Here is a 17330-nt window from a genome sequence, read left to right on the forward strand (position 1 = left end):
CGGTTCAGAGTATTTATTGGTGAGACAGCTGTCTTTGAAAACTGCTGTTTCTTTCAGGTCCTTTTGGGTTTCCTAAATGGCCTGTAAAGTAAATATAAAATCAATGCTAATCAAACTTGAAGTGATATGGCACTGTCAGTGTGATACACAGTGACAAGAATGGGGTATCCAGCAAAAACTGTATAAAGAGCTGTCATCTGAAAATGAAAAGTAGAAACATTATAAGGAATACAGAAGTGTTACCTCATAGTCAATGTAACAAATTAGATAGTCAAAACCTAGCAGGTATCTAAGTATATGACTGCAGCAAAGGGCAGAGGTAATTCCTGGATATGAAATAAGGAAGTAATGAAGAAGTTTTTAATCTCAGTGCATGGCACTGATAAAACTTGGACTGGAATTTGGCCCACAGTTTAAAAATAGGGCACAAAAAAGGAAAGGGCTCACTTTGGTCAGCTCATCAGTGTTGTAGCAGGAACAGGCACAGGGAAAGAACTAATAGGAGGAATCTAAAGCCAGACACATTCAGATTCAAAATGAAACACAAGTTTTTAAAGACCAATTACCAAGAGAAACAAATAATTCCTTATTTTCTGACAGTTTTGCTTGAGGGGTGTTGGGTAGCCTGGTGACATGAATTTGGCCTGATACAGATTGCATTAATTTGGCCAGATACAGATTGCATTTCAGGCAGTCCTCAGGCCCAGTTCACAGGAGACTGACTATCTCTACCAGCTCTCACATCTATTAGTAATTTCAAATAATTTTATTTTTTCAATATTGTATTCATCATATTCACTGCTGAAAAAAGACAGCCAGAATTATTAATGGCCCAAATGAGAACCACATCTCACTAAAATGTAGGGCCTTCAACTAAGCCTTCTAAAATTTAGAGGAAAACTTGTATTTTAAACATATACTTCATGGGAATTAATGGAGAAATCCCAAGACTACTCTGTATGGTTTAAATTGAAGCAATTTATCCTAAAGTAGACTTTAAAACAAGAAAAAGACTTAACAAATCATTTTTAACATTATCATTCAACTCCCACCATTGATATAAAATATATTGCTGCACTCCTAAAATACATACGCATTTGCAGACACTTTCCTTTGTGAAGGGTTCCTTGAAGTGTTTTGTTTAGCAGACACTGGTGATGAGCAGGTAAACAAACCAGCAACAATTACATTGTCAATTATCACCCTTGCTCAGTCCTGGATTTTAAAATATTGTCTAAAGGACAGGTGACTGGACACCAGGATGATCATGTAAACTCTTAAAGCAAGTGCTTTCTTTTCTGTGACTAAACAAATGGAATTGAATCAGCTAGCCTATTCTTTTATTCATCATTTCTTCCCTTATAAATTTCGAATTAAAGCCAGTGCTTCTTTTAATTACACTAAGCAACCCAGTTTCAAGGAAGTCACATAGAAAAAATGCAAAGACTTTATCAAGGTCAAGTGCATATTACTTTCAGCAGAATGCTTCCCCTAAAACCAACATATTCTTGCTGCTTTGACCAATGAAATATTTTCTTTTAAAGAAATGTTTGTATTTTGTTGTTAGAAGTGGAGAGCTGTAGTGATAGAAATATGGGTCACACTTTCTGTATAAAAAAATGCTTAAGTATGTAGGACTCCTGCCCCCATGCCTGAACAGGTGATGCCCCAGGGCATTGTGAGGGGCTAGGGGGTTACCTGTGTCTTTTCAATTCTGCAGGAAAAAAAGAAATCTTCTGTGCTGTCAAGAGATTCTGAACATGAATGGTCCTGTGGGGTCGCACATTACCTGATTAGACTAGGATTACATTTTTGAGAACCATGTTGTAACAAGCAGCAGCAGTGATGTGTTTCTGGCCAAAGCCTCCTGGGAGTGAGAGCACTACAACAAATTGCATTGTACCCCTGAACACGCTGTCTGCCAGCACGGGGTTACTTTTCTGCTTTTCAGCTTTCCTGCCTGAAAAAATTTGGGAAGAAACCTATTCTAGGTACTCTTGGGTAGAGTAATAAAATAATCCTGGTGTGCATCTGTCTCTGTTGTATCTTGATACGGCCTCACACAGAACTGATGCTGTAATGCTGGGGAAGACACTGAGCTGATTTTTTTAGAACTGCCTTCTAACCTTAAGGTAAATTCTGCATTAAAGTCTCATATATATCAGGGTACCATAGCACTCTTCAGAATCCTTAATGCAAAAGTGGAGCTCAGATTTCTGCAACTTTCAGCCCTAGCTGCCAGTTTTTGTGGGTTTACGTTTCACTTTTCCCTAAACCTGGATGGGAAGGGAGACATTATAGGTCCCAGAGGACATCAAATAGTAGTTTTATATGACTATTTGCACTAGCAAAGAAAAATAATTGCACAAAACAGATTGGTCCTGTGTCATGCCCAGAACAGTAGACACTGACTTTGCACCTGCTGCTATGAAAAGAGTTGCTGTTCTGTGGTTCCTCTTACTCACAGTGAGTATCAGAGCGGAGCTGCAGACTCCAGTGCAGGAGTTGGGGTGGTAAAACAGAGAAAGAGATAAACAAAACTGGAATTAAACTCAACCTGCTTTCTTCAAATAATGGCAGAAAACAAACACAAGAGGATATTGGGATATTTAACAATTGTAAAAGACCTTTAATGATTACAATTGCAAAGAACTAGGGACAAAAATCCCTAAATCTCCTGCATATGTGCAGGAGTGATTTTTGGACTTGCAGGCTCCATGATATGGGCACAGACTGATATGTATGCATCCACTTTTTTGCCACTGGGGAAAAAACCCAAAATATATTATAAAAAACTTTCTTCATTAGAGAGAGGAAAGAAAAAGGTAAGGCATATGAATTCAACATCTAGATTACATTCTTATTTCAGATGAGTTCTGAACCCAAGGGAAACATTTGTTAATCTATTCCAAACCAAACCTATTTGAATGTAAGTGGTTTATTACTCAAATCTGCAGGCAAACAATATGAGAATATTTTTGTTCACTTAACTTCAAACTCTAAATAACAATAAATAATATTACACTTCTTTTTGTCTTGTGATAAGGGCTTTGGGCACTTTTTATGGTTTGATTGGGGATGCTTTTTTTTTCTGGCATAGCTTGGCACAAACTAAATCCACTACAGAGCTCCTCAAGTAGACACCACCAAGTGCAATGGTCAGATGCTGACACCCATGTCTTTGTTTTCTTCCGGCACCTAAAAAATACAGAGTTTCCACAATTCAGAGGTAACACTCATGCTTCTCATCCCAATGCATAATGAATCAACTCCTTTCACTTTTTAATTTTAAATTATATTAAGATGACACACTTAATGGAATGAGATTATGTGCACCTGTTGGGAGCACCATAACCAGGCATTTGACAGTTTAAGGCAGACTGAGACTGCTGCTGCTTTGGAGAACCATTCTATCGTAGCAGCTTTTGACAGTGGAATGAATTCAGGACTTAGGAATTCAAAAAGTGAAACAATGAAATCTCAGGAAAACAAGTAATAGTGACAAAAACAGCAGGATGACAGAAGTTGTTGCTTTTCTAGTACTGGGCTGAACTCTGCATAAGCCAACGCAGCAAGAGCCCTTTATCAAGAAACATCAGAACACAGTCACATGATTTTTTATGATGTTCTTCTATTTTCCCAGCTTTGCAGCTAGGGCTGCAGCTGCAAAGACCTTACAAAAATAGTTACTGAAGATACTAAACGGTATTAACAAATGAGCACCAGAAAACTTCTTACTACTTTCTACTGATGTTTCTTCTAATTGCAGGATGCATTGTTTTTTAAAACCATGTCATCCTTGCTAATGGTGTGGGTTTGAACCTCCAAGACCAATTTGGACAGTGATCACATTGCAGTATTTAACTCTGCTTTATGCTTGTTTGAACAAAGCCACAAAAAAAGCAGCCACCAGACAAGAGAGGTGCAAACAAGTCATGCAAGGCTTCCCAGGTGACTCAGCAGGTCCAGCCAGGTAGCTCCCTGCAAACTGGCAGTTGTTTCCATACTGGTACAGCTCTCCTTCCCTCAGCATAGCTCAGGCTGGTTCTTCCACATTTCGGTTAATCCAGTCTTCACTTCTTGAATCTCACCTGGACTAGCAAACACTTGTCCTTGCTCTATAATGGCAAATCCCAGAACAGCACAAGCAATGCTGCTGGTTGGTCTGCTGTGGGAGGATACATTTATTATGAAGATATTTTCAAAGGGATATAGTGTATGACACTTGCTTCACACCATCAGTCAGTCACAAAACATTTCTTGATCAGAAATCATAATGGTGATCATCTACTTTCTTATGCATCCACCTTATTTTGTTTCAAGGAAAACTCTGACATATAAGGATGTGATAGAGTGCCCATCATCAAAGGTATTCAAAATGTGATTGGACAGACTGATTATTGCTAGATAATCTCACCAAAGATCCCTTTCCCACAAAAGGTTGGACCAGATGATCTCTCAAAAGTCCCCTCCAACCTGGGCTGTTCTGTGATTCTATGATGTAATTAGTGGTTGTAGTGGGAAGAGATTAAAATTGACTTTGTGAGATGAATGTTGTAGAAAATCTAATGAATATTACTGGCTGAATTTCTTCACTTGGAATCAAGTTTTACAGACTTGGGAGTACCCAAGTACAAGCTGCCATTTTCTCAGCAGCATTGTTTCCACATTTCTGTATTCATCCTCATTTGGTATTGGCATTAATATTTAGTGAGGGTGGCTGCAGGCTTGGGAGTGCTGCAGGGATCCACATAGTCTGAGTGAATTCATGTACCTTCTCTGATTTATGCATTACAACAGGCACATAATTGTATCCCAGAGCTGCACCTTATCCCACAACAGAAGCAATGCTTAAATTAAAAATTATTATCTAGTTATAGCAATAGCCAGAAGCATACCTACATACCTACAAAGCTTTAAGGGAATAAATTTCCTGTAAAACAGGTTAACTCTTGCTTGAAGAAAAGCGACTTAATGCCAGTTTAAAATGCTAGATAATGAAATGTAAAGAAAAGGCTGCGTGGAGACCAAAGCACTGCTGGAAGAAATGCAGGGAAAACAAACCCTACTTACAAATCTGAGATGCTCGATCCTAACAGATTGCAATGTGAATAGTGCCCAAGCTGGTTCTGTAAAACATCAACAGAATTTCATGACATTTCAGCCATTCACTGTCAGAAAAAGTCAATCTGCAGAATCAGTTTTTTCTAATACCCAAGACAGGTGGTATACTCCCTTTGTTTTTTACACCACTTTATTTTGCTGTCTCAGCAAACTGGGTAATGATGGACCACTCAAATGCAGCATGTGCAGACCTATAACAATGAAATAGAAATTAAAAAAAGAGATACTGGTGATTCTGATACCAGTATACTTCAACAACCACGGCACCAAGTCTGGGTGAGACCTGGCTAAAGATTTCTTGCATGCAATTATGTCAAAATTTTACCTAAACATCTATCACATCCACCAGTCAAGCCAAGCATGAGGACCTGTAAATCACAATTGGAACTGCTTCAATTAAAAAGTTTTTGAGTGTATTGCCTTGGTGCTGTGGAAATATTGATATAACTTAATTATTAATGCAAAATCAGTGACAGAGGTATATACTAGGTGTATTGATGGTTCTGAAGCTAAAGAATAATTTAAGTGTTTAAAGAATGGAATTAAATTTGTTAACTGCAGTAACCTATTTTCCAATTTCAAATTGATCAATTTCCTGGTTTTCTCTTAACTCCCCCTTTTTTTTTTTACTTCCTGCATTTTTTATCTCTCCAAGTAGCACTTGGACAGGGGCTATCCATCTGCTGCCTTGTGAACTCAGAAACTGCTCTTAGTCACTCAGACCAAGTTACAGGCATTTCGCCACATTCTGCCATTTCTTCCCTGCATCCCCTACTCCTGCCACCACCTTCTCCCATAGCTTATCAGTTAAAGTTTTTGAGTAGTTACATGTAACAATATCTGCCTAAGCTACACTCAATATACCCAAAGTAAACACTGTCCTTTTCAGAGTTTAAGTGCGCTCAGATCTTTCTGTATACTGGAAACTTAAGAGCGGAAATTTCAAAAGCAACTCAAGTATCATAACTAAGACATGACAAAAAAAAAATCCAAAATAATGGCCTTTGAAGATGCTAACTACAGGAATTCAATGAGATCACATTTGTTCATATGATCACAGATCAAAGCATGTCATGCTGCTATGAATATGAAATCAGATGTCTTCTCCCCATGGTAAGCTGGTTTTCAAATGGACTCATAAAAAATAGCGAAAAAGCTGACCATGTCCACTTCAGTGGCTGAAAATACACTTCACTTCAGGAAACAAAAGAATATAAGAGTAAGGCATTTATCTGAAAAAAAAGTGTCTTACAAAAATTTTACTTGCTCAATTCTAGAAACCACAACAGTATTAATAAAATCATAGAAGACAACTAAATCAGTGTTTATTTAGAAGCAGCACAAGTCCAAACAGTGCATAAAATTGCCAAGTATTTATTGTTACAGTTTAAGTGCATATATTACTTCCATAATTTTGTGCCCTTCCACAGGAACGGACACAGAGTAGCTATACAATTTCTTCTTTTCAAAAAGCTTTTACTACTTTGAGATCTCATCTTTAAAATACGGTAATACAGTGAAGTAGTTCCAGGGACGAATTCCAGATCTATACAGACTAGATTTCTAAAGAGTAAACTCAGTATGGAAGGTGTTAAAGTTTTTTAATATTCCCATAAAAGGTGACAAAATAAAAAAGTCAATTGAATTAAGACAGGCAATATACACAAGACACTTGTAAAAAAACCCAGATGTTCAATAAAAAATATTAATCTATCTTCAACAAAAAAGGAAAAGCTTTTCATAAGTTAAAAGTATGGGCCCACACTTCTGAATGTCAACACAGAGAAGTTATGAGGGTATCTCTAAAGTTTAAATACAATCTGTACTGGCTACATTACTTCTGCAACTTTTATAAATGAATGATGGAAGACAGAATTACCTAACACAGGAACCTGAGTATCAAAAATTAAATTTCTATTTTTAAATGGTTTATATGTGTGACTTCCCCCATTTGCAACAAGGATAACGTCCATAGTTTATTTGGCTGAGGCCATCATCTCTAAATAGAAGCCCCAAACAAAATGGGAAACATTTCCACTGCTGAGAAATAACCAAGGAGTATAGTTTGGTTAGAATGCCAAACACTATGGAACAATTCTATACTTATAGAAAAAACCATCTTTCTAAAGAGATGATTGTGAATACACAACTGTCATCTTTAATTTTAAAATATTTGATAAGTACCACAGTATTGACAAATCTTCATAAATATCATTACTTTTGAAATAAAAATGTCAAAAAAGCACAGAAAATTTTATTATTCTACTGGAACAGCTTAAAGTTTCTACTTTAAATTTAGATTTTTGTTTCCAATGTTATGTATGGATCATTTTTATCAAACCTATTCTCAGGGAAGTGGAGATTGTATCAGGATAGAGAATAGGCAATAAGGCTGAATTCTTTCTTCCTTGCCCAAATACTTCCAAAAGACATTACAAACTGTAAATAATGAGAAATACCAGAATTCACCCAGTCCACCCATGTTACCATTGCCTATATAAAGCCGCAGTGTATTTTGTGTCTAACTTGGATAATAGCCACAAGGCTCCACCGCACTGATTGATGTGGATTAGACTTCTATTTCCAGCTTTCTGCCTTTCCAGATGCTGGGAACTGGAGAGAATAGACACCAACACTTCTGCTCCATAAATGGAGGATAAATGAATCAAGTGCTTCACCTCGCTTGGCAATGACCTACATCCACCTGAGGAGCAGCAAGAGCATTATTGACAAAGCACCTTCCTGAGAGATGCTGATTGCCACATGAGGTTTACAGCCTTAACAAGTTGAGATGGGAAGTCCTTTGGCTCTTTGAATGTTTCAGATCCATCTCTTAAAGAGAGTTCAACTGGAACTCTTTGGAGTCTCTGAGCAAGACTGAACATAAATTATTCGCATGCAGAAAACCTTAAACCATTTCAACCTCTTGGCCAGAAAAACCATGACATGCCTGGAAGCACCAGAGCAATGATTACAGAAGAAAAAAGATTTACAGCGTTGTTGTCTAATATAGGTTTTCCAGATATGTGCTTGGAGTCTTTTGTTTGGTGGTTAACAACCATGCCAATTGTCTGGTCAAAACCTGGAAAAAGATAAAAACTTCATTTTACAAAGCCAACAAGATGAAGAGAAACTTAGTAACCAAGTAAATACACCTTCCAAAATTTATTTTACTATAACAGTGAAGACATCATCAGACTAAGCTAAATTACAGTTAGTTTAATTTGGTACCTTCATGCAAAGGATGCTGTTTTGAACAAAAACAACTTATTAGCAACATGTTTTGTGGCGTATTTGTTTTAAAAGGAAAATTATGGAAACAACATTATTACTTAATCTGACAGAAAACAAGCTCCTAACAAAGGCTGAATTTATAAATTCTATCTACACAGCAATTTTATACTACCAGCAGCTAGTTTTTTCCTGTAGTACTCAGGTAATTGCTTGTATTATCTGCCTTTGTATTATCAATACTTTAATATTACTTCATTAGGTATTACTGTACAGACACCATTATCCTATGTTTTGTCCAGCTGCACCATTCTGTATGCTGGTAAAAGCACACCAATCTAGAATGCTTGATCTTAACTCACTCTGTAGTGAAGTGTAACTGGGTATGTGCACATGCACACTTTTAAGGTTGGAACATTCTAAATGAAATCAGTATATTTTATATTAATTTTTTTCTTCTTAGATTTTGCTTTCAACACTCACAACCTGGAAACTTCAAAGAAAGCTGCTACTTTAATTTAAAAAAAGTTCTGCACCACAGACAAAACTTTAAAAACCCCCTACTACAAAACTCCCTGGCAGGTATATAGTTGGTAATACTGTTTTGAAATATACATTTAAACCTGGCCTTAAATAATGCAGAAGAACTACAGAAAAATCAAACTTCAAAGTCTAATGGCTTAACTCTCAACACTTGCTATGTTTTAGAGAGTAGTACTTTCTTTGAGGAAAAACTGGAATTATTTTTTTCTAAAAATATGCCTCAATCGTACATAAAATGTATAATCCAATGATGAAAAGTAGGTAAAGTAACAGTCCTTCTGTTAGTTTTGGTATTTACAGAATAGGTATAGACTGATAACATGGGTAAATTTGAAACTTATTCTGCACAGCTATTCAAAATTTTAATTAATAACTGCGCAGGCAGGGGTGGATTTTCTTTCAGAAACTGTGGGTACCACAGGCTATTAGATACACCACATTTAGGAGTATCACCAAAAGAAAAAACATTGACAGAAAGGATTAGCAGCATACTGTTTAAAAAAAAGAGACAATTCTTTATTCCCGCTGCCATATTTACTGTTTTTCAGGATGCTGCAGAAACTAGAGTATTCCTTCTGAGTCCATACTGAAAAGGGAACAAAAAAGCGGGCTGAAGGAGAGACACAAATGAGCAGCACAGTTTTGCCTGCATCACATCACATATATACCACAGAATGTACATGCACAACATAGTACACATACTCCAGCAATGCTTTTGAATTTGTAAAAGAAACTGTGTAACTTGCACACTGTCCCTGCTGCAGCTAAAAAGGTAAGTTGCTGAGCATGGAAAAAGTACATGAAAGGAAGAAGAAATAGATGCTGATAAATGCAGGCATGCATTAGCTAGGTTTACTCCATTCTCTTAATGCATCTGCCTCATTAGGAGCTTGAAACATTGTCTGAGTGCTTAAGTGTTTCTTGCTCAGGACAGAAATATTTAAAAATTCATCAAATAGTTAAACACTCCGTTGTACTCTGAACTTCAATGGAATTACAAAGAATAGGGCTGTATAGCCAAATCCAGAGCATCAACAACAGTTGGTAGATCTCACTGTAAAGGCAGACCTAAAGGATTTGTGTCTCTGAGGCAGTTCATCTGCACATTCACACCTTGACTTCAAATTAATAAGTATACCAACAATGAAACCTGGAAACTTAAGTTCTCTCTGTAAACAAGCTGCTAAACACAACAGTGTCACATATGGTTTCTAAACAATTTTGCAACATTGGATAAGTTTACAGCTTAGCCCGAAGGTTGTCTGTAGTGTTTATTCACAGGCAATGATCCTTCAAGGCAATCAGTAAACACTGAAATAAATTAGTATCAGCCAATCAACATTTTTTTTTAAAAATGCATATCATCTTTTTATTTAAAGTCACAGCTAGTTTATTATAAGCTTAACTTATAGGAAACAGTGCTCTGTATTACAGAGCTTCTACAGGAAGCAGTGAAAAAAACCAGAAGGTAGAATATTGTTCACTTTTTATTACTTAATTCTTACATTTGAGCCTATTGCTAGGACTTCAAAATTAGGAATGGAGCTTCTGCAGTGACAATTTAATCCAACTAAATGGATAATATTAAACTGACATTCTTTCTTCTAAAATGTTACTATAATTAGACATATAGAAAAGGAGAGGGCAGCAACTGCTTCTTCCAAGGTAACTTGTTGGGTATCTCTGTCTCTTTCAGTCATCAGCATGACAATAAGCTACAATGAACAAATCAAAACGTGGAAAAGGGCCAACCACCTTCGCTCCTTTTCATTACTATGTCCATTTGCTCCTTTGTCCTTTATGCTGCTATTTCTGTAATCTTGCCATTTAAAAATCATATCCCCAGCCCTTCTTGAAGTTCAAGTCAAATTTTAGGTTACATTGGGAGAGAGGGGAAAAAAAAAGAAAAAAAGAAGACTCTTACCACTGTATTGCATCGTAGCTCCCAAATACGAATCAACAATTGATCCCAGTAGGCCAGCTGCTGCACCAAACACTATAATGGGCCATTGTGGAGCAGATATCTCCAGATCACTCACAAAAAGGAGCTGAGTTATAAAGTAGGCTATACCTACTGTCATGCCTCCAAGCAAACTTGAGATCAGGCCCACTAAAGTAACTGCTCCATTAGTACCTAAACCAAATAAAGTATTGCTGATTTACAAACTGATTTTAAAAGACTTGTGATAATTTAAATGTTTTACATGAAATCCAAACTGCCCATAGTGAGCTTCTCCCCTTACATCTACTGTAGCTTTTTACAATTCCCATTATGCTGTTGAGCAGCTTAGCCTGCACCATTACTGCCTGTTACTACTCCTTTCCCGTCTCTAGGCCTAGTTGTCTAGAAATATTCACCAGCATTAAATTAAATAAAACTATACAGCACACACCTCTCAATGTCACCTGGTATTTGTCTGCTCTAGGAGGTGGTGGGGTAATAAAATAAGAGATTTGCTCAAGAAAAACAGACCTTGAGATGTACACATTAAAGCAATACCCTCTTTCAGAAGTAGTATACTACGACATGTTTTACCAGCACATTTAAAAATAAAAGAACTAAATCCATAAACAGAGATGTTTGAGAGCTCATTGAATAAAAATCTGAGGAATGCATATAAAGAAAAAAAAATTCCCATGCACTTAACTCCTATCCAACAAGATCTGTACCTCTGATCAATTTGTCAGCAAGACTCAAAAAAGGCATATTGCTTTAAAGCAGCAATGACATCCACCATGGAGACAATGTTTGACAGACAGAAAGTTCACTGTATTCACTCTTGGTAGGATATTAAAGGAAATGAGTGATTTGGTTATGAAGTGAATTTTCTGTACTGTCTCTGTTGAATATAAATGTATTCTACTGATTAAAATAATGCCTGAAAAATATCAGAGGATAACTTGCATTATTCATATTAGCAGTATCAACTCTTTTACTATTGTCAGAGATTAGAAGTGACAGCATTCAGAATGATTTTAGCTCCGTGGCTGCTATGCTCATGCATCTCATCAACAAGATGCAGAAGAAACACAGTTGACTATATTCCATTTCAGAGAATGCCTTCCTGATAACCTTTTCAAATCCCAGATTTCTGATATTTGTTTTTCTATGTCTTTCTTGGAACTTCTCAAGTTGGCTGCATAATTCAAAACAGATTAACAAAATTTGAAGAACATGCAGAAGAGGTAACACCTTACCTACTGGAACCTGTTCCCAGGTTGTTATCAATCTTGGTTTGCTTTTACTCATAACACTACCAATCTCTGAAGCCCACGTATCACCAGCAGAGCATGCCAAAGCTCCCAAAAGGGATAAGCACATCCATGATGCTGTGTATTCCTTTGAAAAGTCAATAGGAATTTCACCTGGTCCATTTTCTATCATATATAAGAGAGCCAGCTCAGTAGGAACACCACCATTACAGAATACCTGAACCCAATTCCTCTGGCCACCTGAAGTACAGAAACTAAATTTTAGTAATTTCAGGCAACAGCATGAGGCAAAAGCAAAATAATACATATAAAAAGTTAAATTTAAAAAGATACACATTCAAAACAGAAAATTTATGGCAATTTATTTAACAGAAGCAAAAGCAAAGTGGCTTGCTAATATTCACAGGGATAGGGTCGAGAGGAGTCTTAACAGTGCTCCCTGTTCTAGATGTTACATCTCATCTGACCCTTTGAAGGGAACAAGAAACATACAGTAGTTATTCTCTACAAGGGATCTAAAAGAATTGAAGTATTTTGGCTTACCTTCTTTGTATTCTGAATCTATTTGTTTCTTTATATCTTTTTTCCACTTAGTAAGTTTTGAAGAAGTAACAAAAAATACAAACAAAGAAGAGAAGAAACTGTAATTTGCGACTGTAAGGATAAATCCAACCACCAGTCCTATGAAGAAAAAAGAAGTATATAAAGTTCCTTCATGTAACAATGGTTGTTTTGTAAAGCAATTAAGTACTTCAAATTTTCTGAATATGAAGAGTATCTTCCTGATAAACCTAAGACAATCATGCAATAAGAGATTCCATTGAAAATTACTAATTTTATTCTAACTGCTGAAGCATGTGATTTTTAAGACCTTTTGCCACAAATCAGTTATACTGTTCAAAAATAAAAGAGAAGCAATAACACCCCCAGAATCCAAAGAATATATAATTGAAATTCAAGTACTGTGCCTGAACAATATTATTATTTTTATAAGGAGCAAATATATATCTGTGGCTCTGTCTCTATCAGCAAGTTTATCACCAGTTTAGGTATTGAATCCCACATCCAAGGTCTCCAAGATAACCTGTAAAACCCTCCTCCATATCTTAGCACAAGTTACTTCTCTATTCTTTTCTTTTTTACTTTCTTATTTTTATTACACCTCTTTAATTCTGTAATTTTTAAAGTATTTGATCTCCTTGATGCAATTCACTTTTATGTCCCGTTTCACAGGGGAGGCCTAATTTCACTCCTCACCATGAGATTACAATTCTGAAGGACTGAAAGAAAAATGGTTACATTTAGGAGCAAATGCCAGTATAAATCGGCTAGCAGAGCTGTTAAGAGGTCAGAACATAAAAGTCAGAAAGATTTTTGTCAGCGTAGAAAATGCTTCACTTAACTCTCACAGACAGAAGATTTGCAAAATGGGTGACAAGGGAAGGAAGGATTTGAGGCCCTGTTTTACTCCACTGAACATCAATTCAGGCCATGTCACAAGACAAGGGTGAATCACCTCACCCTGAAACATTGCATCAGATTTCAATAAACACTATTGTACACTACGCTGGGCTTTTCATCATGTGGTCTACAAAAACGTTTCAGAAACAGTCATTTGTTCTTAGCGAAGTACAGATTTAATTTTCTTATTTTTGCTGGGCAAAAAAATGCCTAGAACTGCTTCTGTTACAGAAAGGGGAACCATACAGAAAAGAGAACTGATTTCCCTCCAAGCAGGAAGGCTGCTGACATGATCAGTTTAGGGTCTTTCTTTACCACTACCTCTGCCATTTCTTTGTTTCTCTGTGAATCCTTCTATGTGTTAAACCAAACCATATGATTTAACTGCATACTGTACTGAAGTTTAAAAGAGTCTTCCAGGTTTATATAACTATAATAGTATTAATCAAATAAATTATGAACAGTAGCACAGGGTTAACTTGACTGTTTAAACAGGCATGAGAAAAAAACCCCAGTATGAATCTGGGGTATGTATGCTTACATTTATATTTTATTATAATAGAACTAGGTAAAATCTTAAACTGCAAACAATAAAAAGGACCTTTAGTTTACCAAACATTCAGCTTAAGTCTCAGAAAAAACATACCTCCCAATGCACCACTGTGATCTAGACTCTTCTTCTTAAATCCCTGTGTAGCAATAATTAGTGGAACCAAGACTGAAAAAAGCCAGCGCCATGGAGAAATAGGTCGTAAAGTACCTGATAAATGAAGTAACAGGGTTACACATGATCCTCATAAAGCCTTTATGTCTTCATGTCTGAAAAGTCATTATTTCCTGATATATACTTAAATTTTGATCATAATAGAGATTAAAACTTTTTATTCTTCAGAAGATATTCATATGGACAGAAGGACAATATATCTGCAATTATCCACTCAATTTTTCCATTCAGCTATCAAAAGAAAATATATTTCATGAACTGAAATTAATTACCAAAAAATAGCAAAATGTGACAAAAAATAAATACAGTGATATTTTCCATTCTAAAAGGGATTTATGAACCTCAAAAACTAACATCTGAATTTACTGTGACAGAATTCCACTACCAAAAAAAGCCAAGCAAGACAGTCTGCTAGGTGAAAATAGTGTGACCACTTTATGAAACACCAGCCCTGCCAGTTCTTCTGAAAGATGATGTAAGGCTTTTGATGTAAGGCTCTTTAAAATATACTTTGAGCTGATTACTTTCTCAGCAAGATTTGAAGTGATAGTTTCAGTTTGAAAAGCACACAAACTCCTAAAAGCTAAAGCAAATAGTTAATGTAGGTTTTGAAAAAAAATTAAATTTTGAGAAGTTATTTAGTACATCTCCTACACAAATACAAGACACCACGAATCTTGCACTCAAGTAAGTCTCAATCTTGTAAAACAAAGATTTCACAGAGGCACAGAGGCTTGTCTTGCTGGAAAGATAAAAATTATGGTTTTCAACAAGAACTTTTGTGTCATCAGTACCCCAACCTCCGCACAAACACTGGCTCCCTGGTGCAAAGCAGGACACAGTAAAACACTCATTGCAATGTAAAGATTCACAAGAAAAAAATTCTCTTCTCTGTACTGAAAAGCCCCAAAGCCATAGTAGGTGAGCAAGCCCAGAACTGAGTCTGAAATTCAGAAGAAGAACACCAGCTGTGGATGAAGAGCCCTCCAGTGCTGTAGCCTGGTATTGCTTATCACAAACCAAGGCAGCTCTTGGTGCCAACTTGAGTGTAAGTAGTACTGGAACACAAAGGGGTTCCTTTCCTTTGGCTAACAAACAGAATTTTCATCTCTTCAAGGTCATTTTTAAACTAAACCTTTTGGATTTCCTTGTAGGAGAGAAAAGTATTTGTATTAAATTACTACTAAGTAAGACCAAGATAGGATTTATAATAAAACAATGAATTGACACTCTGGTTTCACTAACATCTGGCCCACTGTTTGGTGCTTAAGAATTACTATAAACTGTACATTATTAAAAGAAAGTTTGTGGTATTTTTGTATTTATATTACAGACTGTGAATTTCACCACTTTTATGGGCTGAACCATTTTAAGTCCATTAACTACTGTATGTTTAATTCACCTCCTTCAAAAGCCAAGGTCTTTCCAGTCTCAGGCAAATGAGTAACAGAAGTTTTAGGTCATTCTTGTTCCATAACCATTCCCTACAAAAAGGAGGGATTGTCCACAGTTTTCTCCTTTCTATCAGGCCCTGTCCTGATTTAGCTGGTACCAGGTCTCTCCATGCTAAACTGTAAATTCCCACTCACCTATAAGAACAAGGACTAGAATATCCTAATTGTCAGAAAAGCTATACCTTTGGAGAGCAGACACACATAAATGAAGTTGCATGTTTAAATCCCACTTGGGTAGCTACAAATGACACAAATAAAAGCTGGTTGTGAAGCCTGCTTCTGCATACCTTCTACACACCTGGCATCTCACTACAAGCCAAACCAGAAGTATGCAAACAATACAGATTTAATGCTGTACCAGAAGTAACCCATCCTAAATCACTGAAAAACACTGAGCAGAGACATGCAAATGCCTCTACAAAAGTCAGCTTATACTGGTGGGTTATTTATTGTAACAACTTCTGGACCCAGGGTGTCACTAGGCAATTGAAGGTGCTCATACTCTATCCCTATGCACTTTCAGCAATACTGCAATGACACTGGAGCTCTTCCAGCATCAAACCAGCTGGGATCTGAATGGTAAGTCTTTACCTGTCTTAGAAACACAGTTGAATTCTTCTAGGCATAAACTGATACTGCAGGCAGTGTCAGTTGCTTTTGCACACTGCTGTAAGAGAGGCCCTAGAGCTGAAAAGAGAAGACTACAGAGAGGACTTGTGTCCCTGCAACTGCACACAACTAAGTCACAGCCAGCCTGAGCAGAACGCTGAGCTGCCAGCACACACCTCAGCCAGCCACTCCATCCATACATCCCTCTCTTACACCATTTCCCGTTTCTCTATTCCTCGACTAAGGAAGTCTTCCTGCATGACCTGTTCTGCACGTTGCAGATACTGCTGATTCCTAAAACAGTTTTGAAAGCTGGCACACTCCTCCCATGCTGCCATGTACTTCCCCTGATACAGAAAGACCTCTGTCAGCTCAGCTTTTCCTTTCACTTCTTAATTTTTATTTGCTTTCTTTTGGAGAAAGACATCACAAAGGACACCAACATTTTAAATTGTACATGATCCCTGGGCAGAGCTGCAAGTAAGCGGCTGTCAGCATCTTCTAAAGCCCTATCGCCTACTGTAAGAGGTGCGGCTATCAGCTCTACTGACGGAGGAAGGAAGGGGCCGCGCACACTCCTCCTCCCATTTTTGTCCCCTGCCTAGAAGGGCCGGAGAGGAGGGTTCGCCCGTGACCGTGCCATGCCAGCCTCTCCCGGCCTTTGGACTCACCGTAGTACGTACTTGCAGTCATCGACACGATCCAGAACGCCAGCGAAATACAAATGAGCAAGTTCAGGATGACCATATTCGCCATCATCTTGAGGTATTCTCTGAAGAAATCCTCCTGGTAATAGGACATGGGAATCAAGAAGGACAACACCTGATGGGAAAACACAAGGCGCAGGGCATCAGCGACACCGCCACCACCACCTCCTTCTCCTCTTTCTCCTCTCGCCCGGCCGGAGCCGCGGGCGGGCCCGGCCCGCACCACCCTCGGGGGGCTGCCGGGAGGCACCGAGGCGCTCATGG

General features: G+C 37.4%; 1 protein-coding gene across 2 annotated transcripts; it reads right to left on the reverse strand.

Moving 5' to 3' along the window:
- Nucleotides 1-6424: 6424 nt before the first annotated feature.
- On the reverse strand, nt 6425-17330 carry TMEM19 (transmembrane protein 19). Of its 2 annotated transcripts, none has more exons than XM_031055588.1 (6): nt 17043-17330; nt 14219-14332; nt 12655-12792; nt 12097-12351; nt 10823-11032; nt 6425-8206 (listed from the first exon to the last, which is right to left on the reverse strand). In XM_031055588.1, the coding sequence occupies exons 1-6, from the start codon at nt 17326-17328 to the stop codon at nt 8043-8045; spliced, it is 1167 nt and encodes a 388-aa protein (XP_030911448.1). In that variant the 5' UTR covers nt 17329-17330; the 3' UTR covers nt 6425-8042. The 2 variants fall into 2 exon arrangements, with proteins under 2 accessions (XP_030911448.1, XP_005419270.1); XM_005419213.3 differs by having other exon boundaries at nt 17031-17328.

The sequence above is a fragment of the Geospiza fortis genome, unplaced genomic scaffold, assembly GCF_000277835.1.
Source record: "Geospiza fortis unplaced genomic scaffold, GeoFor_1.0 scaffold166, whole genome shotgun sequence".
Lineage (NCBI taxonomy): Eukaryota > Metazoa > Chordata > Aves > Passeriformes > Thraupidae > Geospiza > Geospiza fortis.

What these genes read in the sequence shown, in the direction of transcription:
- TMEM19 (XM_005419213.3), bottom strand. Translation starts at nt 17,328, where the DNA reads ATGAGCGCCTCGGTGCCTCCCGGCAGCCCCCCGAGGGTGGTGCGGGCC. An exon ending in AGATTCAGAATACAAAGAAG is followed by an intron (nt 12,352 to 12,654) that starts GTAAGCCAAAAT and finishes TCTGTACTTCAG; the next exon opens with GTGGCCAGAGGAATTGGGTT. An exon ending in CTGGGAACAGGTTCCAGTAG is followed by an intron (nt 11,033 to 12,096) that starts GTAAGGTGTTAC and finishes TATTTGGTTTAG; the next exon opens with GTACTAATGGAGCAGTTACT.